Here is a 21,900-nt window from a genome sequence, read left to right as displayed (position 1 = left end):
TAGGTAATAACACTTTAAAAGAAGCTGCCCAACAACTACTTTTGATATGTGAAGTACATTTAGCTGATAATACTTTGGTGCCTGTTTTAAAAGTGGTTTTAATCGATATTTTCATAATAACAATGTATGAAATGACAATGAAAACACTCACAGTGAAGAACCGACAGAGAATTATCATCTGAATCTGCAGCTCTTTTTGGCTTTATGGAGCTTTATAGAGCTGGAAATATTTTGGTAGCCCCCTGGTTCCAGAACTAAATGTGCAATTCATTTTCCCCATAGACCACTATGTTACTCACAGCTTCGCACACTTCTGCTGCTCGAGCTCTTTGCTGGTTCTTTGATAAAAAGTCGAGTCTGTGTGTATAAAAACACTGAGGTAGAAACATCCAATCGCAGAGCTTATATTTCTTATAAAATAAAAAAAGTTAAGAGACAAAACAGTAATTGAAACAAACAAGAAAAGTCAATAACGAGTTTCAGCTAATTGTTCAGCTGCACCTTCACTGTGTTGGTGCACTCAGCCACAGCAGGTGAAGCCCACAGTTCACTACCTGCTCAGCACCACACTGCACGGACACAGTTAGCGACTAGCTGGTGACCTTAGTGGAGCGTTAAGCAGCTAAAGAGACAGATATTTCTCTCAGGGGTTGGTGGAGACCAAACACAAGCTAACAAGAGAGTGAAATGTTGGACTTACCTTAATCAGATGGCACAAACATGACTCCAAATGAATGACCACTTTGCTCTATAACTGCTAGACGTGTTAATAAGCTGTTTGCTAACAAGTTCACCATGTCATCTTATGAGGAGATGGATGATATATCAGCGGTGTGTTCACAGCTTGTTTCTGCTGCCCCCAAGTGGCCAGTAATGTTTTGCATGAAATGTTTTAGTGTGAAACGAAGTGCAAACAGTAAAACGCAATCAACATCTCCAGTTTTTCTAAAAATAATGGATATATATTCCTCGTTGCCCATTTGTTATTCTGCCTTAGTTTGAACAGATGATTGTCAAAGTGTTCCTGAGTCCATGTATTAATCTCCTTTATCCAGTCATGTGTTCACAAAGAGGTGAACCTCATGCCATCCTCTTCCAGGATGCTCCTTTCATACCCAATCATGATACTATCACCTGTTACCAATCAACCTGTTTACCTGTGGAATGTTCCAAACAGGTGTTTTTGGAGTGTTCCACATCTTTCCCAGTCTTTAGTTGCTCCTGTCCCAACGTGTTTCAAACATGTTGCTGCATCAGATTCAGAATAGCAGATATTTACAAAAATCACTGAAGCTGATGAGGTCAAACATTAAATATATTGTCTTTGTGCTGTTTTCAGTTGAGTTTATGTCAGAAAGGATCAGCAGGTGATCACATTCTGTTTTATTGATGTTTTACTCAGCGTTCTGGTTAAGAGGTGAACACACTGATGCAGATATTCACTCAATCACAGTTGAAACTCCATGAATCTACACTATAGCCTGATCTTTACACTCCAGCACACACAGGAGCTTGTTTCATCATTTCCAATCAACCTTTCTGCTCAGGCTGTGTTGCGTTTAATGTCTTAAATGGAGGAAATTAGGGGTTTAGCAGCCAGCGATTCGGGTAAAGCTCTAACGCTGAGCATTAGCTGATAGTGGTGGTCATTGCTTTCTACTGCATGTGTGGTAATCTATGGTTATATCATTTCCCTCCCAGCCATTTGATATGCATTAAGAGTGCCTAAAATTGACATCATCACGGCAAGTCTCTTTTCCTGGAACATATCAATTAACCTGAATTGTACTGTTGGCAGTTTAGGGACGTGCCTGCAGGGTGGCGCAGAGTTCAGGGGAGGACGCTGAAGGTTGCGTGTCTGTATGTGGACTGCAGGATTATTCTATCATGGCTGTTAAGTGATTCCTGGGAGTGTGCCAACAGAGACAGGGCTCAGTCAGGCAGCCATGACAGAGTCTCTGTGATCAGGATACACAAGCATCTCTGATGAGCCCTCTCACCTCTGGCTCGTCAGCTCAGGGGATGTTCAACACTTCAACAGGATGTGAATGTTGGCATCCGCACAACAAGCAGGCAAATGGTCAACGGAAATGTTTATGAGGCAAAAACAAGGATTATGTTGTGACTGAAATATACAACATGGAACAATTAACCTACAGAATAAGAACTCAAGAGGAAAAATATCAAGAGAAATGGGAGGAACAGACATTTTTGGTTTTATGTGTTTGTAAGCTTACACCTGAAAATTAATAAAAAAAGAAAAATGCAAAAAAAACAAACAAACAAGGATTATGCTGTTTTCACAGGTTTGAAGGTTTGGTCTGTGCTGAGATTTCTGCTTTTTTAGAGCATCGTTGTGGTTTTAGTGATGACACTCAAATGTCCAGACTGAAACGTCTCAACAGCCATTACTGGATGGGTTGCTGTGATACATTCATGGTCCTCAGGGGATGAATCCTGTTGGCTTTAGCAATGCCCCTAGCTTTTCCTCTATTGCCACCATGAGGCTTACACTTTTAGTATTTAGTTAAATATCTCAACAACTATTAAGTGGATTGCATTAAATTTTGTACAGATGTGCACGGCCCCCAGATGATGAACCCTGCAGAGTCTTGCATGATTTCACGACTTTTCTTGTTTTCTCTAATCCAGTATTAAATCTCAACATTTACAAGATGGTTTGGCGCGATATTGTTTTACACTCATGTCTTCTTCTTCTTCGAGGTTTGGTTGGCAAACAACTGGTTTGGTTCCTGGTTTGCCACCTCCACTTCTTCTACTCTGTTTATTAGAGCTTACTTTATTCACTCCAAACCAATTGATGGACATTTGCATAATTTGCATTCCTTTTTGCAACATTTCAAAAGTTCACTTCAAAATTGCTTGACAGTTTAGATGGAAACAGGGTTATTGAGAGAGCGTTAGCATGCTGGCGTTAGCTCAAACCGCCACTGTGGCTACATACAGCCCCACAGAGCTGCTCGCCTGCATGTAGCCACTGTGGATATTCAGTATTTTACAAGAATATTAATAATTATTGCCCCCTGAGAACTTCAGCAGCTGAACTGCACACCTTGCTGCAGGTGTGGTCACACCCATCAGTCATTTAGGCTTTGGTTAGAGGTGAAAGAGGCCTGAAATGTCCAGAGAGGACTCTTTTCTGCTAAGTGTTTAAATAATCATAATTATTATTATTGGTCTTGTCTTTCAGTGCCCATCCGTCCCCCTACAGGTGAGCTGGAGACTGCACTCTTCCCACAGGTGTTTGTCTTTGTGTGTTTTGTCCAGTGTGTGTCCCTGCTGCTCCTGTTGGATGGATTCCAGTGTCAGTGGGAAGTTATACTGAAAAAGAGCAATAATGCTTTGGCTGAGCCACTCCTACGTGATGGTGCAGAATAGAGCCTTACAATGCCTCCACCAACTGGAAGACAGATGGCCCTGGCTCGCGAAAAGCCTTCATTTGTTATTTGGACTCAAAAGTGATGCGGCGTATATCTCCACTGGTGTAAATGAGCAAGTCCTCAAGTCTTCTCAGCATAATTCTTCACTGAGGAGCGGAGAGGCTGCAAGGCTTTTTAAAACATAAACCGTTCCCGCAATCCAGCTCTCTGACGGCTTCATTGGAACAGATTATATACGAGGCAGCTGAGGAAATTGAAAATGTCCTGATTTAAGCTTGTTAAAACAATGGGTCATGAAGTGGGTCAAGGCGACTTTAATGACCAGAATCAATGAGGGTCCTCTATGATAAAATGCAAATCAAACTCCATTAGCTTCTGCAGAATTCGTCTCCGGTCTGTCTGTAGACTGCAGGCAATCAAAAAAGTCATTAAAGAAAATGAAAGAAGGCGAGAGGAGACTGTGAGGAATCTTTCATTTCCAGAGAGGAGCCAGAGAGGAAGAGGAGGAGGAGGAAGAGAGAGTAATTATATTATCAATCTTTTACATGAATTCCTTTAACTCGATATGTGACAAAAATCCGTTTTACTGCACGTGCTGCTTTTCTAATTCCACTGAGAGCAGATATTTCACAAAAACCATTGTTGTGCAGAGACTAAAGCTTTGCACGACGGCACAAAAGTTCCACACTTACACATGCAGAAAAAACAGCTGATCAAACCGGCTGCTTTACACTCGGGCTTTGAAGGAGATGGAGAGAGCAGCACTGCGAGGGTAGAGGAGTCATCATTATCTCCGCGTTCAGACGACCAACCTGCTCTCGGAAAGTGCAGCGGCGGTCAGTAATTTGGCCGTCCTGTCGCAGCGGCTCACTAACGGCAGCATCAGCAGAGCCTCGTCTGTCTCTTCTCCCTCGCCGTGCCTTAAAGAAACATTAATAACGTCCTCTCTGGAAAGGCGTCGCAGATGTTACGCACGCCACGTAAAGACAAACTACCGCGACACCGGGCCAAAGATCATCCGTCTTCTGAGGCCTCGCACGCTACATCACACCTTTGTGCAGACGTGTGAGCGAACGACAACTGAGAAATGAATTTATGCACATGTGCTTTACATCGAGACATTCTAGCTCCTGCAGAAACCAGATCTTCTCTGGAAAGCAACTGGGCTGAACAAGCTGAAAGGTCGAGATGTAAGTATCTTCACCAAAGTGACTTTCAGCATCATGAGAAGCTACATTTTTAGCATGTGTGGTGGATCCAGTGGGAATAAAGCCTCTAACCCTTTTTAACATGATCTACCCACTGGGCGACACAGGACTGTAATACTGGCTTTGAATTTGAAGGTCTTTCTCTTTTTATTGTAGTGGGAAAATCCCTCAGAGTCAAGAAGGCACAGACTTACCACCACATGTATGTTTCACTTTTCATCCAGCAGTAATTTGAAGGTCACGCTCTCCCCGAAGCTGCTCCACCCACCTTAAATGGAGGGTTTGTCATGGGATTACATAACCTTTGCTGAACAGCGGCCACTGTGGCCACTAGTGGCAATTACAGGATGCGAGATTCTCATGAAGGAGTTGCTTTAAACTTACCGATGGCGTGAACGACTACATGTAACGTGAGAGGCATCGCTCGCAGTGACAAACTACCAACCGACTCTGCACTTCCTCTCAGTTCTACTGAGAGTTTGTCTTTTAGCTCACTGTTTTGGTTTTTACGGCTCACAACTTGACTGTTTCGGTTCACTCGCTGCCTCCCCTTGCTTCCAGTGATAGACCCACTCACACACTATAAGCCCAGCACCACTACAGGCGAAGCTAGCAGCTAACCGGTGAAAATAGTGGAGTATTTTGCAGCTACAAAGCTAATATTTCCCTCAGGAGTTGGCGGAGACCAAGAGTGTTTTCACTCGAATACATATACATTTCTACACTATGTTAATGTTGCATTCATCAGGTGGACACAAACATGGCTCCCATACAAATTTTGCTCCACATCTTTTTGATTCATAATTAAGCAACAGTTTGCCAGCGATTTTCTAAAGTGATACTATGACGGATGTTTGGTGTCTGCGAAATAAATCAGTAAATGTTGACTTTAACCTTCATCTTTATCTGTGACATGCTCACGTCAGCTTAAAAGTAAACAAAAAAGTTGCATATCTTATCTTCTTCACACAAGACATTTTGACATGTCACAGTAGGACAAACACAGGTGGAAATAATGATCAATGATTGATGGCTGAATTCCTTTTAGCTTCTTTGGCTTCAGGGTTCTGGTACTGTGCATGCTGAACCATCTTTAATATTATTATTCACACATGTGCTTTCCCAACAACAGTAAGCCAATTCCATGACAGAAAACACACAAAAAAGTCAAAACCAGGACACAATCTCAAAAAAAACTCCAAATATCATATTAAACATTAATATTTTAGCATGACGGCCCTTTGAGAGCAAACTTTAGATATATTGCAACCCAGTTTGTATGGAGCAACTTGTTGAACTAGTTTTCACTTCACACCCCCCTGGGAGCTCAGAATGAATTCCTGAGCTCAGCTCGACAGGAACATTGATCAAGCTAACCTCAGCATCTGCACTTTTACTGCAGCAACACGAGACAGGCTGTGCTTCCAGCTGTGTAGTGTGCTCGACTTTTAGCGGCGTTATTTTCACGCCGCAGGTCTGAGGCGTACTGCTTAAAGAACGCAAAGACAATGTCAAAAATAAGGACTGAGACGTTTTATTAAGCAAAGAGTACATTTCTCTGAACAAACGAACAGGTAGCAAAGGATAAATACTTTATTACTATCATTATTATTTTGTTCACAAGTAGCCCGGTGCAAGCAATTTCTGGTAAGAAGAGCTTCTATCTGAACAAAACTTAAAATACACCTTTTCCAGGTTGGTGAAGCTGTTTGCTGCAGTTTCCAGCTTGCTACAGCTCATTTATTTAGAGACACACGTCATCTCGGTTCTGTTAGATATCTACATTAATACCTTGAATGATATTGAACTCAGTGATTTAACAGCAGATAATTCCCCCCTTTGAGCGTTACATATAAAGCATGAAACCTAGAGCAGGCCTACCTTGTGACCAAAAAAAACGAATGAAAAGCCAACAAATCGACCTCAGATATGTTCAAGGCCGTGTGCGGTGAGAGCGAACGTCGCTGTGAGGAATTTGTGAAAGTGGGTACGTTGGAATTCAGCAGCGAATACGCTCGAGCTTCATCCTGGCACATAAAGTGTGACGGCAAAAGCACAGAGCAGACAGAACCTATAAAACGAAGTGGACACACTGCGCAGTCAGAATGTGAACAACATGCCAGAAAAAGGCACCGTGTGCAAAAACAGACAGGAGGAGAGAAACCACACAGCATGCAGCCTCATAAATACCCTCGACACCAAGACTAAATGCTCCTCGTTGATCAAAGACGCGCCGTCATCTTCAAACAAATACAGATTCAACATAGTAAGCAAACTCTTCCATTTGTAATTTCTTATCCAGTGTTAAGGCACATACTATTGCTTAGATAATACAGAAATATAAATGATCTTTGGTGAATGATACACTTTACAAAAATGTACTGCAATGACACAAGATACACAACAATCATAAAATATTAAAGGTGCTACTGCTTTAAATGCTTTACAATTGAACAAACTGTAGCATCTTTCCATTTTACTAGTTAATTTGTGCATGATGACAAGAACATCATGATTCCTCTCAAAAGTGTGAAAGGAAAAAAAAAAAAACTTCTCATCCTTCTCATACTGAGCACTGAACATGCCACCGGTACCAACAATACTCAATGGCAATTCTAAAGTAATGCTTTCAAAGTGCAAATTTAACTCTTAAAGCCGCGTCTTTTACATGTGGGAAAGACCTCCTTTCACCATAGAGCGTTTGGTTTACAGCTGAGCACCAGCGGAATTAGTCAGACTGAGCTGAGAGAAGCTCAGCACACGAAGAAGAAAGAGACCTTCAAGTAAACTTGTTTACGAAACATGATGGTAGCTTGTTGTCAACCTACTAACCAGTGCTTCAAGGAACAGTTCCGACAGTTTGGGAAATACACTTATTTGCTATCTTAGTGACAGATAAACGAGAAGATTGATACCTCACTCATGCTTGTATGCTAAATATGGAGCTACAGCGAGGAGATGGCTACTTAGCTTAGCATAAAGACTGAAAGCCAGTGAAACAGCTAGCCGGGCTAAGTCCCAAGCCAAAAAACTCTGCCTACCAGCACCTCTGCAGGTCCCTAATTAACATCTTACATCTCTTTGTTTGATTCGTGAAAACGGACATAAAAACATTTTGTGGATTTAATTTTATCTTTCAGAGTTTTTATTGGTGGCCTGGCAACCTCACAGTGACAACAAGACTCCAATTTTTATAAGAATAAAACAAACAAGGTACAAAATGTTAATTAGTGAGCTTTGGAGTAGTCTGCTGGTGGGTAGATTCTGTTAGCTTTGGACAAAGCTAGCTGCTAGCCAGGCTAACTATTTCCAGCCCTTATGCTATGATACGATAACCAGCTACTGACTCCATCTTCACTGAATACCACTCACGTGTTTGCGTGAACCTAAAGCCAAACAATGGTTTTCTTAGCTTATCTTAGCATAAAGACTGGAAGCAGGGGGGAACAGCTAGCCTGGCTTTGTCCACATAACTGCCCACTAGCACCTGTAGAGCTCACTTATTAACACGCTCTCTTTTTTTTATCAATGCAAAAACTGAAGTGTAAAAATGGAACATTTTGTGGCTTTACAGGGGTTACATGCTGGGCAGTTTCTTGGTTTGGAACGGTGATTTCCTGTAGTTTCTATTGGTTGCTTTGCAACATTATGGCAACGACCAGACTCAGGTTTTTGTATGGATTAAACAAACGAGATATATCAATTAATGGCATTAGAAGTGCTGGAAGGTGGATTGTTTTATTAAATTTGGACAGAGCAAGACTAGCAGTCACTCCCAATATAAATGTATTTCCCATAATGTCAAACTATTCTTTCAATGTGGAACTGGCTGGCACTGTTAAAACGGATCCAATGAGTGGACATACACACACACACACACGCTCACGCACACGCACACAGCATAAATTCTGGTAGATTCTTGTCGTATAAAGAAATAACATTTTCTTGCATAACTGTATTTAAAGTCAACAGCTCTCATAGGTATTCAGTGGAATGTACTGTACGACAGAACAGCGATAAACACACTGTTCAGTCTTTAAGCAAAAGAAATCTTTGCAAAACCAGCAACGAGACTGAACTGTGCACTGAGCCAATGTCACTATTGGCTGAATTAAAGAGAAATCTCTTAAAGAGAATCTGCACTGAAACATGTTTCTGTGGGGACTTAAAACACATAAAACTTCTCTGGAATATCAACACAGATTCAAAGCCACAGTGGCATCTGATCCAGGTCTTGATGCATTTACAGGCGAGGCTGAACGAACGAACAGAGTACCACTTCACAGAGAGAAAACAAACTCCCTAATCAGCCAGCAGTGGAATGTATCTACTCTTCCTTACATTAAAACCTGATCAAGTACTGAGATGCATCTCTGTGATAGAAAAATTTCCCAGGATTACAAAAAAGAACGGAAGATATTCCAGTTCCTCCATCTCCCAAACCTCAAAAATATCTTTAACCTTAAACATCCAAAATATAAAGTACCTATTTGCATCTTTTATAAAAGAATCTCCTTGAAAAATACAATAAAATTAGATTTTAAAAAACTATCGTGCAAATTGAAGTCAGTCTGAGTGACACACTTGAGACCTCACAAGGTGGTGTGCAGCGACTGATCCGCCACCTGCTCTGTCCTCCGTGCTGGACGGACGGCGTGGTCAGGCTGCAGTCTTTCCTCAGAGTTCCTCATGTATTTGACAGACTGAGAGTCTCCGTCAGGGGGGAGGTTCAGCTGGACGCTGTCTGTCTGTGTGGGCACAGGCGTGGAGGTGATCCAGCTGGACACGCTCACATCTGACGCCTCTAAAGTCTTATCGAGACACTGCGAGTGTCTGGTGGAAGGAGGCAGCAGCTCCCCCGAGAGCGGAGGGGCGTCTTTGGTGTAAGGAAGAGTGTCTATTTCTGTAGGAACTACAGTGTAGAGATCCGAGAGGCCCTTCTCACTGTCTGTGGGCCCCGGTAGCCCCCTCCTGCTCTGTTCATCTGTTTGTAAAACAGGCCCCTGTGAGGTCTTGGAGCTGAGGAAGCTCTTCTGGTCTTTTTTATTGCAACCTTTAGGGGAGGGCTTACTGAGGGACAGGAAGGGAGGCTTGGGGCTGAGCGGTGACCCCACCTTGACCCTGCTCAGGCTGAGGATGTTCCTGCGGGTTTCAGCGGGGAGTTTGTCCAACTGTCTTCCAACTTGGACTGGGCTGGGAAACAGTGTGCCTTGACACGCCCTGTAGAAATATCTGCAAAGCAAAACACAGCCAGACATCAGGACACACTTCAGCACTGCTCCAGAGATGAATGCCAGGCTCTTGGGATAAACATGAAAGGCATCTGGTACAGATATAATTCATCGCACGGGCCATAAATATTTGAGAAAGGCCGCATGTGTATTCAGTCAAACACGAATCAAGTGCAGCTTACCTGGGCAGCAGCGCTGTTACAGGCGTGATGACACAGAGCAGGTAGAAGAGGGGGTCCTGCAGGAGCCTCTGCATGGTCCAGTAGGGGTTAGAGGGGGAGTAGCAGGTGGGACAGGAAGCATTGTAACACAGAGCCACTGTGAAGAATAAGGCGATACTGAAGGCGATAGACATCCAGTTCATCCAGGTCTACAAGGGAAGGAGACGAGGAAACAGATTTTAGAATTGTTTTGTAAAGAAAATGAACTTTTACAGCACATTAGTTCTTACATATTTAAAATGTTTGGCAATTAAGTAAAGATGGACATCATTGGTGACACTGATAACAGTACTGTCACAAGGAAAGACTGCCTGCCTGTAACAACTAACATCAACACTGAAGCAACACACAGACCCACAATGAGTATTTGTTAGCCAGTCCAACGCATTACGAACATATGGCAACTTCAACAAGGCAGTAAGATTACTGACTGCAAGTTATTTTATTATTTTAACACTGTATCCCATGAGGATCAATCATTATCAACAAGGGGATGATTTGTGATTCTTAACTGCTGACCATGTTGTCACAGCTGTGACTTCAGCTTTGTTAAATCTGGTTTTAAAGTGTTTTGTTTTCATGTTAAAATGGATTAAGATGAAGACTAACACTACAAAAACATCTGAGTCTTAAAGAGAAATTCTTTTCAATAATCTGATTCATCTTGCGTCAGTCATATCGTAGCTCAAGATACTGAAACAATCACTCAACCACTGCTGGAATCTGAGCACGAGGCAAAATCCTTACAGCCAAGTCCATCAGGGCAGGCACACGAGCAGTTTATCACACAGGATGTAAATAAACGCCTGTGAGTGCAGCCAAATGTCAGTAATAATAAACTAATGCTAAAAAACATGTTTGCACACAACTACAAAAACCTCTGTGGGACAAATTTGAACCAGGGACTCAGTCTATAACATTTCATAGATGTTTAGAGGACAGCAAACAAACACCTGACAAACACATATAGTGACATCAGCATTCACTTGCAGTTCATTTACTTTTGGCCACCTGATGAATGTTAAGTCAAATATTCACTGTTTTAGTTGTTTTGGTCTCCACCAACTCCTGAGAGAAATACTGCATATCTGGCTAAAAGCTAACTGCTCTGTATTCACCAGCTAGTTGCTAACTTTGATTATCTGCAGTTTGGTGCTGTGGATTCATCAGAGCTGCACGATGCATCTGAAAACTACACAATGTGTTGCGGAGAGTCAACAAAAACAGGAAAGTTATTGGCTGGAAAACCAAAACAATGAGCTGAAAGACACTAAAAAGCTCCACAGAGGTGGAGGGACAGGTAGAGTCGGGTTATAATAATCGGTCTACTACAGGCATGTCAAACTGATTCCATAAAGGGCCGGCTGGCCTGGCTGAAATCAATTAATTAGCTCATCTCACTCTTCAGCTGATAACTAACTGATTTGTTGGCCTGTGCTCATCCTTGGTTGAAACGAAAACCTGCAGCCATCCATCCATTATCTATACACCGCTGAATCCTTTGCAGGGTCACGGGGGGGCTGGAGCCTATCCCAGTCGTCTCTCGGGCGAAGGCAGGGGACACCCTGGGCAGGTCGCCAGCCTACCACAGGGCTACACATAGAGACAGACAACCATGCACACCATTCACACCTATGGACAATTTAGAGTCATCAATTAACCTCAGCATGTTTTTGGACTGTGGGAGGAAGCCGGAGAACCCGATGAAAACCCACGCTGCACAGGGAGAACATGCAAACTCCACACAGAAAGATCCCAGGCGGAGTCGAACCAGGGATCTTCTAGCTGTGAGGCAACGCTGCTAACCACCGAACCAACCTGCAGCCACACGGCCCTTTATGGAATCAGTTTGACATGCCTGGTCTACTACAAGCAACCCCTTCAAATTAGACACAGTGTTTTGATTGAATTTGCCTGATTGTTAATATAAAATTATTGATTGGTGCAGCTTTAGTGTTTGCCTTTAATTTCATACAAATGTCTGATAAAACTGGGCAATTGAATAACACACATTCAAATGTACAAAGATTTCATTTTTTGTAGTGTAACTTGTTAATGGAAACCTGACTGATTGTCTGACCCCTCATGCTCTTTGCCATGATGGACTCCGTTTTAGCGATCCCCAAATCTGAACTCACAAATTAAAACAGAGTTTGTAAAACTGGAACTTTCCTTTAAGATGGTACATAAAATCAATGAATGCAATCAAAGGTATGAATAGTAGATGTCTACACATAAAATATTTCATATATGTTCTCCAATGAGTTTCGGCAGTTCGAGGAAATACTGCACTCGTGTCACCCAGAGGCTTTCTTGAGTTAATAGACATCTGACAGAATGGATTCCATACAATGGCGGACTGGTGTATTGTCCCTCCTGACAGACACACAAGCACATAATTAATTACTGCCTCACAGCTACTATGGGGGAAGAGAAAGAGCGCTGCCTGCTGTCACCTCAAATACCTTTAATTGACTTTCACAGCCGTTTACCAATCATGCATGCATTATGTTCCCGAGCAGCCAGAGAATGAAGTACCTGCCAGCTGAGCATTTGCAAATGTTTACCTTCGGTCGATGCTGCTCACTATGAATGCTTCTCTGCACGAGGGGGCCATCATGTCCAGGAAGATAGTTGGTGAAAAGGACATTTTTCATGTACAAAACTTGTCAGGCTAAATTTACAGCCTCAGCATAATGGAAAAGACTCTGATTCAATGCAGGGTCATAAATTTAAAATGGCTCATGACCAAGACTGGTGGGCCGTTTACGAGAAGCACGTGTGGATACCTGAGAATAAATCCGAGGCGGGGGGGAGTGTGGTGGGCGCAGGGGGGGGGATAAACAGGTATTTTGGAGCTCTGTGGCAGTGTGAGGTGGAGCCAGATGGGTGAGATGGAGATGCAGAGGGACGGAGGCAGACACGCTGTCAAGCTGATATATAGGCTCTGATGCTGCAGAGCTTTCTGGTTCAATCTAATCAGCTGGAGTTAAATATCCACGTGCCTGTCAGCCTTCACGCCAGTGCTCTCACAAAGCCAGTATGCTGATATAAGTGGGAAAACGCAGCACTACGAGACAGAAAGGAGGCATTCTGATGTGAAGAAATCATCAAGCAATGCCGTCAATGAGTCTAAAATTAGATGCCTCACCCAGGTTTTGGTCTCAATGCCCAAGTGCACCAGAATGGTGAATAAAGCGAGGGTGGTGATGGGTGTTCCCCATGTAAACAGATCCACGTCAGAGTCAGCATAGGCCTGGGGAAGAAGAGGGAGAACAGGAGGCGAAAAAAAGTGGAACCGATGAGTAAGAGCAACAAAGAATTACTGGGCGAAGACGAGCAGATGGAAATGAATCTCACACTCACAAAGTAAGGAATGAAGAAGCAGATCAGACTTTGGTAGAAGGCATCGATCATGTTCATCCAGAACATATATGGCTTATATTCCTGAAAGATAAAAGCAGATTAACAGCCATGAGCCTCATGAGTGTGACGGAACAGAGACTGAGATCATATCACTGATGAGTCATAGTTGTTCTCTATTTGTTTCAACAAAAACCTTGAAATCATTGAGATCATCATGAAAGCATCTCTGTTGTTCTTACACCCACAACATTCATGAACTCACACAAAAAAAGTCTTGCTAAATTGAAATATTATGAATAAATGACAGAAATAAAAGAGTCACTTAATTTAACAAGAAAGACGTTTGTGGTTTCCTTTGAAACAACTTTGTATAAATAAGTGAAAACACAATGAAAGTCTACAGCTACATGAAGCTCTACCTGCACACACTGGTGCGTTAAGCTAAATGCTAACATCCTGATGTTTAGCAGGTAGTGTTTACATGTTCATCAGCTTATTCTGATATGATAGCATGCTAACATCTGTCAATTAGCACAAAACACAACATACAGCTGAGGCTGACGGGAATGTTATTAGTTTCGGGCTTTATCGTCACAGTGATTAAAATTTATCCTGAGAGGAACATGAAGGTGTGCACCAATTTAATGCTCATTCATATGAATTGTCGAGACATTTCACTCATAACCGCAAAGGTGAAGCCTAAACCTCTGGAGATCATGAGTCTCTGTACAAAATTTCATGGCAATCCGTCAAAAAGTTGTTTCAGTCTGTAGCAAAGCGTTGGAGCGACTGCTAGCATGGCTAAAAATGTCAGGTCAGTTTATGTCCAATTACAGGCTTTGTTGTGTTGTTGTTTAGACATTCTTCTTCCAAGCACTTTTCAAAACAAACTCAACAAATGTAGTTAGAAAAAAATCTTATCTCAAGACAAACTGCATTTTCCCTGCAGCTTTCAGCCACATCTCACGGCTTCTATCAGCACATATGTGTTGTGACATGAGGACAGCTCAACAATCTCATCAATCATCATCAGTCAAAGGCAACTGAGTAAAATCCATCTGCAACATGAAGATCACAAGATGTGGCTGAAAGCTCTGAAGGAAACCGAGTTGATTTTTGAATTTTTTGCTAAAATCTTGACAACACTGTTGACTATTTATGGACATGAAAGCTACAATAATGCTAATTTTAATACACACATAAGATTTTCTTTAATGCGATTAATGTAATGTAATACCAAGTCCAAGTACCAAGTATTTAGTCTCAGTAAAGCAAGGGAAAGTTGAGGAAAAACACAATATGACAGATGTTTTAATGCTAAAAGAAGACGGACAAAGACACAAAGAGACCGGACCTCGGAGTTCTGGCCGTTCACGTAGAGCTGAGGTAGTTGTTGGAGAGTCTCTGCTGACACGTCTTTGTCCAGAGTGCCAGTGATGAGTTGTGGGAAGGCGGAGAACATCAGGTTGAAGAAGATAAGATACCACTGGTCAATCATGGCTGAACCTGAGAATCCACAGTAGAACTGATACCAGAAGATGAGCGCTACAAACATCTGTGGGAACACGAGATAAGAGAGGTGAATTCACACGAGGAGGCAGGACAGAACACCACTCCGGGGAAATCACTTCCTTATATGTCCGCTGATCTAAATCACATATTTTCTGACTGAAACAATGTTAGCACAGATGCTGCAAGATGAGTATATACAGAGGTAGAAGCCGCTTACAGCATTCTTGTAGAAGAAATAGAGAATCATGTTAGCCAGGCGGGAGTAGCACCAGTGTCCGTGGACCAGCAGGAGCTTCTGGAGATACCGGAAACGTGGGAGAGCGAAGTCGCTCGCCATCACCGCCTGCAAAACACCAGGAAGTCCCAACATTCAGTCTCCTACATCCTCTACTTTCTCTCTCCTGCACATCATCAACACTCACACATGACCTGTGCAGTTATTAGGGAATAAACTGCAGGAAATGGCTGGCCCTGCAACACTCGCCTGCCTCTTTTTAATGAATCTTTAGCGGGTATAATCCTTCCAAAGCAATAACCCTTAAACGAGTTGTCCACCTTTTGGGATTCATCGCTACGGCAGCAGGAAACTGTCAGCCTCATCTATCAACATCTAAAACAAAACCCTCCCTGTAGTAAAGCCGGGTTTATAACTTACATTTTAAACAGCGCCGCTAACCCTTCATGACACATCTCAACTGTCAACATTGTTTGTCAACAAGAAAGATAACAGCAGATGCCTCGTTGTGCAGCAATTTAGTTTCTGCTGCGCTCTAATAACGGGCTCCTAACGACTACGTGGGGAGTTCGCTCCTGATAGAAGAAAGGTGTGTTAATCATAATGCAGTGTGTGCCGGCCTGAGTGCAGGAACGTGTGTGTCAGCGCGCCATGGAATCCCGAGGAGTGACCGCTGTCTCATTAACAGCGAATTTGATTAACAATGATTAATCTAGCGGCCCAGTTAAGGACAGGATACTGAGACTTTAACAGATGTGCTACACAGCAGCGTATCTCCGAAGCCTCCCTTGGAAGTTAATTGGGAATCTCCATCATTGCTATGCAAGATCACCTTTCTGGAACAGGGTGCTTGAGTGAAATGAGCAGGGGGGAGGGTTTTTTTTTTTACAATGCTATTGCTAGCTGCCTTGGCTGTGGGATTGGCTTTGACCTTAGAGCAGGGAGAGAAGCTGGTGTGGATGAAGTGGAGACTAAAGTGCCCATAAACAGCCCTGCTTCACTGCAGGACACAAGACAAGCTTCCTGACTCAGCAACACACAGGCAATCCTATTTAGAGGATGTGTATGGATGCATCTAAAACATGCACTTAAGAGTAATGAAAACCCATTAACTATGCTAAAGAATGTCAGTGTCTTCCCCTATTCCCTTATCTTCCACCCAATAGCTCCTCTCTCCTCAACCTCTCTTACTGCATGTTTTTTACAGCCCCCTTCAAGTCACCTCGCAGCCTCCTTCCTCCGTCCTGGTCCTGTCTCTCCTTACCTGCATGCCCTCCTGTCCCGAGATGCCCACGCCCACGTCTGCTACCTGGATCATGCTGACATCATTGGCCCCATCACCTGGGATTAATGTAGTAAGAGAGAGAGCACAAGAGAGAAAATAGTCCCTCAGAAAAGGAAACTGAGTACATAACCTCAAGATACATCAATACATAAACTGTAACCTGGAAACAGAAAGAACTTCATTGAGCGTGGCGATGGGAAGATGGTATTGTTGTGTATGTGGTTAATGTTTGGCTGTTCTATCAGCTATATGTGTGTGTTTGTTATTTGCTGCTTTTCGCCTGGTGCCTGACCCCAGCTCAGCTGTACCTCTGGTTAGGCAGAGCCAGGCCTGCTGCGCTGGCGGACGAGCAGCGTTTTTGTTCGACTTTGAGGGCCGTGGGTATTTTTCTTTCTTGTCAGCACAGGTGGTGGAGTGGGAGATGAAGTGTTGGTGGGCAGAGAGGGTTTTGTTGTCACAATAGTAAACACAACTGGAGCGGCAGCTGAATGTGAGAGGTGGGTCGTGATGAGTGCTCAAACAGAGGTTAACAGTTTGTGTTAGCTGGCAAATTCTGTTCCAGTATGAATTTACATTTCTATAGAGCTACAGTACAATATCAAGACAAAAAATAATAAACTTTAGAGCTGTGTGTGACACAGTAATACTTGAAATGTGGCACTCCTGTACATCCCATACTGATTTGGAGGACTATTCAAGATTCAAGATTCAAGAGTCTTTATTGTCATTGCACATGTCAATGAAATTTTCATTGCAACCCCCATGTTAGATGGTAAGAAAGATAAGACTAGAAAGAGTGAATAAAATTAAGATAACTACAATAAAATAAAATAAAACAACGACTATATGTTCAATATTAACTGCCAGCAAGCTAGCGAGGTCATACTGGCTGCAACAACCAAAGAGAAGTAAAGAGCCTTTTTGCTTTTACATTTCAGAGAGCTGTGTGTGTTTCTCTGAGAACATTTCTCAATCAAAATGTTGCTGAGGTAACACTGAATCAACCAGCTAACGTTAGCTGTTGCAGCTAACTCTGTCTGTAGGTCAGCTTCATAAAACTATTACTGGTAAACACAGTTGGTTTGCTGATGATCAAATGATGCAAATGATGAAAATCTGCTGCTTAATGGATACATTTTTATTCATTTATATTACTTATCTGTTTATTTCATATTGAACACTTTGGGGTTCCATGTTGGTCTGCAACTAACGATTATGTTAACTGACTGTTGTGTAAATGTCAGAAAGAAGAGAAAGCCAGCATAATCTCACATTTGAGAATCAGATGGTTGACATTTTACTTGATAAATGACATCAATCATTAATTGGTTATGATAACTGCTCGTGATTAATTATATGTTAATTGACAAATTGATAAATTGTCTAATTATTTTATCACTATTAATGTGCATTAACATCATTAACTGGTTCTAACTGACTATTCAGCAGAGTGCACAGAGCAGGTCTTTATTGTATTCACAGTTGCTGCATCTTTTTCTTGCCTACTGTAAACAATTTCATTTGCTGTAATAGAAAGAAAACAAATGACACATTGAAATGCTGCGTGTGGTAAAATAGAATTTACATATAGACTACAGTAGGTGGAGGCTCCACTCTTGTTAGCGGTATAACAGCAGACGAGGTCTGAAAACATGGTGTTATAAAGCTGAAGCTTTAATATCTGTAAGTACTCTAATCTTATCATCATCTGCTGTCCCCACAGAGATGTAAAATAAAAGAGTGTGAGGAGCTGCAGTGCTTCCTCCACATTACTGCTAACGTAGCAATGACAGAAAAGCGCTTGGCTGGCAAAAACGGGATCCTCCTGAGAACAGCAGGAACAAATAAATGATAAACAAGGAAAAGACAGTCATAAGTCACACTGACATCCTCATGGCACCTCTATTATGCTACAGCTTCATTAAGCCAAAGTGCATAATTATCAAGGTGCCTTGAAAAAACATTGTTTTGACTCAGTGGTCACAGCAAGGGTGCAGAAGGTGTGAAAGTGTGTGTGTGGCCAAAATATTTTAGCTTCTGGCACTAAAGTTATCAGATGAAAACAGGGAACAGTAGAAAGCAGCATTGTGGCAATGTCTACTCCATGGCTACTTTTTAAAATTTGACTTCAGTCTCTCTTTTAGATGCTGACTGAAAAATTCCCCTCGAATCAGGCGGAGCTCTCTCATCTCGCCGTCTTCTCAGTGTTGCATTTTGCACATTGTTCCCATAGACTGTAAAAAACAACAATATCCCTGGCTATTTATACTCCAACGTCTGGAACACGCATCATAGCATCATGCCGGCAAGGGACAAAAATGAACGTGCCACATGGGTTCCATCACTGCTCATTGGAGGTGGAGCCGATAAATACCTGTGACTGAAGACAAGAGTCTTAAGTCCCAATAACATCAGAGATTTTGTGAAATTCATATTTTCCCCTGTCAGCAGCTGTGTGCGTAGGCGTGTTTCGATCTGTCTTGACACTACTGCATCTTACGACCTGGTCATAGCCTAAAGGTTTCAAGACTACAGCTTTAAGTTTAATCAATTTGATGCTCAGGAATGTCTATCCTAAATTTAGCTCCTGTTAGCCTGAAATTCTTATTTGTCTGACACCAAAAACACATGCAAGCGTGATGTTAAAAAGAAGGTTTCTCTTCAGAGCAGGACTGGAGTTTATCTGTTCACTGATTGAACGTTTTGACAAAAATGGAACCATGAAGAGACACAGGTCTAACTGTGATCTCCAGGTGAGCTATGAACGTTGGCCACTTTTTGCCACTGGCAGTCAACGCACATCTAAAACATCTGGATCAAGGGCTCGAATAAAAAGAGATGTTACACGAATGTGAATGTGTGTCAGTGCATCTTGAACTTTTACTTACCTATGGCTAGAGTCATGACCTTCAGCTTGTTCCGCACCAGTTTGACCACCATGCTCTTCTGCAGTGGCGTGGAGCGGCAGCAGAGCACTGAGCGGCAGCTCCGTGCAACAGCCAGAAACTTATCCTCCAAACTCTTATCCAGGGCATAGGCCAAAGTCCGCCCGTCAATTACCAGGCCCAGCCGGTGCACCATGAAGGGAGCGGTGTGGGAGGATGAGGTGGATGGAGATGAGGAGTGATAGATCTCAAAGGGTGCAAAGTTACTGTGGAAGGCCTTGGCAGCTTGGTCTGCAGAGCTGCAGAGGAATTTGGCCTGGATGTAGTGCAAACTCTCCTCCAGCAACAACGCACACGCCTCCTGGAGACAGACACAGAGTGGGTTGGAATTCAGGATCAGGTCAGTAAGTTGTTTAATATCACACTGCCTGAGCTGCTTCACATCTGGCAAACAGATGCTTCAACAGCACAGAATTAAACACTGTTGGTCCTCAAAGGACCGTCCAACCTCATTTTTTAACAAAGGTGGTGGAAAAAGATGATATTATGTTGACGGAATAGTTTGATGTTTTGGGAAATACATATATTCGCATTCGCATGAGGTAAATGAGAATACCACCTCTCTCATGTCTGTACAGTAAATATGAAGCTACAGCTAGCAGCCTGTTATCTTAGCATAAAGACTGGAAGTGGGTGGAAACAGTTGGCCTGGTAAATTTCAAAAAATGTTGAACTATTTGTTTAAGAATTTGCTCGACACATTTTTTTACAATATCAATATCAATATTTTCACAGCCAACCCAAGTGACAGACTGTCATGCTGGTACAGTGGTTTATCACGTAATGTTTTTACCAACTTAGTTTAACGAGTTAACATGTTAGCTTTTGCTAATTAGCACTAACCACAGTACTTAACACAGACATTTAGTCATAAGCCAAAGTACAGGACAAATCGAACTATTGTCCTGACAGTGATGCTAAAGAAAAAGTGAAGATCATTCGGTCATTGGTCATTAGGTCCTCTGGGCATCATTGATATCTGTATTAAATTTAATGGCAATCCGTTTGACCTGGCTGACACTGCCATCCCTCGAGCCACGGCACTCGCATGGCTAAAAATGTCAGGCTGTCATTACATTTTCTGTCTTGTCAATGAAGAAAATCTTTACACTTGCTTCTACTGTTCACCTGAGAATCAGCATTCAGTGTCAGGATCTCCTCCTCAGGGTCCAGCAGCTTGCAGGCATACGCAATGTTGACGGCCGTCTCCTGTTTGTCGCCCGTCAGCACCCAAATCTGCAGGCCGGCCTTCCGCAGGGAGGCTATGGTTTCAGGCACACCGTCCTGCAGCCGGTCCTCAATGCCTGTCGCTCCTAAGGGTGAAGGAACATGATGATAACACACTCCTACATCTGCACAACAGCAGTGAGGTAATATTGTATTAAAATTACAATGAGTATTAAGCTATAGATTCCCAGCTACAGTGTAGTGTGGACCTAAAATCAATCAATCAATCTAACAATTACCCAGAAGCTGGAGGTTTGTCTCCAGTCGCAGGGCCGACTCAAACAGCAGCTCCTCTCTTCCCTGGATGGACGTCTCAGCCTCCAGGTGATGCTGCAGCCAGCAGGCATATTGCTCCTTGCTCAGAATCTGACACACGCACACACACGCACACGCACACACACAGAGTTTAAGTATTGGGGGAAATTCAACAGCGGATCTGCTCCTTTGCCTACATGGCAGAGGAGGATCCACAGGAGAATGTGAGACCTTGAGAAGGTGTTTTATCACATCGCTTCGGTGACGGGCTTTGCACAAGCAGGGATATAATGAGCCCGGCTTGTGTGAGCATAAATTAACAGCCTGGGAAAGTGGCACAGATTGCAGCTGAGTCACGAAGAATGTCACTTTAGAAGGGCCAGTCCATGTGATCATCTGTGCTGGGCTACAAACACAACCTGCCAAAAAGCCACTGCGACGCATCATGTCCAACGTCTGAAGCAGTTTAATGAGCGAGTGAGAGAGAGGGGGCATTTGCTCAGCACTCCTTAAGAGGTTTATGGATCCCTCTTACCTTTTTCGCAATGCACAGTGTGCGAAGGCCATCTGCAGCGTACAGGTTCAGGTAGTTTTGGGTCCGGTTGACAATCTTTTTCTGGCGTTTGCCTTTGGAGTTTCCTAAAAAATAAAAAGAGACAGAAGATTGAAGATTAAATATCCTTATTTTTTAGGGAATTTACAAGAGTGGTGTAGCATTTTGGCTCCAGATGGCCAAAGGCTTCTTTGAAGAGGCACATGAAAGCCATCTGTCTTCACACCTATATTAACCATGTATGCTGCGCCTCAATATATTTCATCAAGGCTTCATAATACTAATCAAGCTGCGACTGGACTATACCGAGCAACATGTGATAAAAAGATTTTGCTATTTTACAAACACAATTAATCAATTTCAAGTAACTGTCAAAATGATCTTAAAATGGTTGAATATTTCATGTTTTATATGTGTGGAAGTTTTGTAATAGTCTTGCTGAAGGGTCTCTGGCGCAGCAT

General features: G+C 42.7%; 1 protein-coding gene across 1 annotated transcript in view; it reads right to left on the bottom strand.

Annotated features, from left to right (window-relative positions):
- Positions 1 to 6,133: 6,133 nt before the first annotated feature.
- atp10a (ATPase phospholipid transporting 10A) overlaps positions 6,134 to 21,900 on the bottom strand; it is a 34,882-nt gene continuing 19,115 nt past the window's right edge. The window contains exons 11-21 of the mRNA XM_041935718.1: positions 21,422 to 21,525; positions 20,871 to 20,997; positions 20,533 to 20,717; positions 19,348 to 19,705; positions 16,439 to 16,515; positions 15,157 to 15,282; positions 14,782 to 14,982; positions 13,428 to 13,508; positions 13,213 to 13,317; positions 10,023 to 10,210; positions 6,134 to 9,841 (exon numbers count right to left, since the gene is read on the bottom strand). Coding sequence (XP_041791652.1) covers positions 9,202 to 9,841; positions 10,023 to 10,210; positions 13,213 to 13,317; positions 13,428 to 13,508; positions 14,782 to 14,982; positions 15,157 to 15,282; positions 16,439 to 16,515; positions 19,348 to 19,705; positions 20,533 to 20,717; positions 20,871 to 20,997; positions 21,422 to 21,525 — 2,192 coding nt within the window. The 3' untranslated portion in view covers positions 6,134 to 9,201. The remainder of the gene's footprint in view (positions 9,842 to 10,022; positions 10,211 to 13,212; positions 13,318 to 13,427; positions 13,509 to 14,781; positions 14,983 to 15,156; positions 15,283 to 16,438; positions 16,516 to 19,347; positions 19,706 to 20,532; positions 20,718 to 20,870; positions 20,998 to 21,421; positions 21,526 to 21,900) is intronic.

This window comes from Chelmon rostratus, chromosome 4 (genome assembly GCF_017976325.1).
Source record: "Chelmon rostratus isolate fCheRos1 chromosome 4, fCheRos1.pri, whole genome shotgun sequence".
Classification (NCBI taxonomy): Eukaryota; Metazoa; Chordata; class Actinopteri; order Chaetodontiformes; family Chaetodontidae; genus Chelmon; species Chelmon rostratus.
The sequence above is the reverse complement of the archived record's forward strand: the minus strand, read 5'-3'. Positions and strand labels throughout refer to the sequence as shown.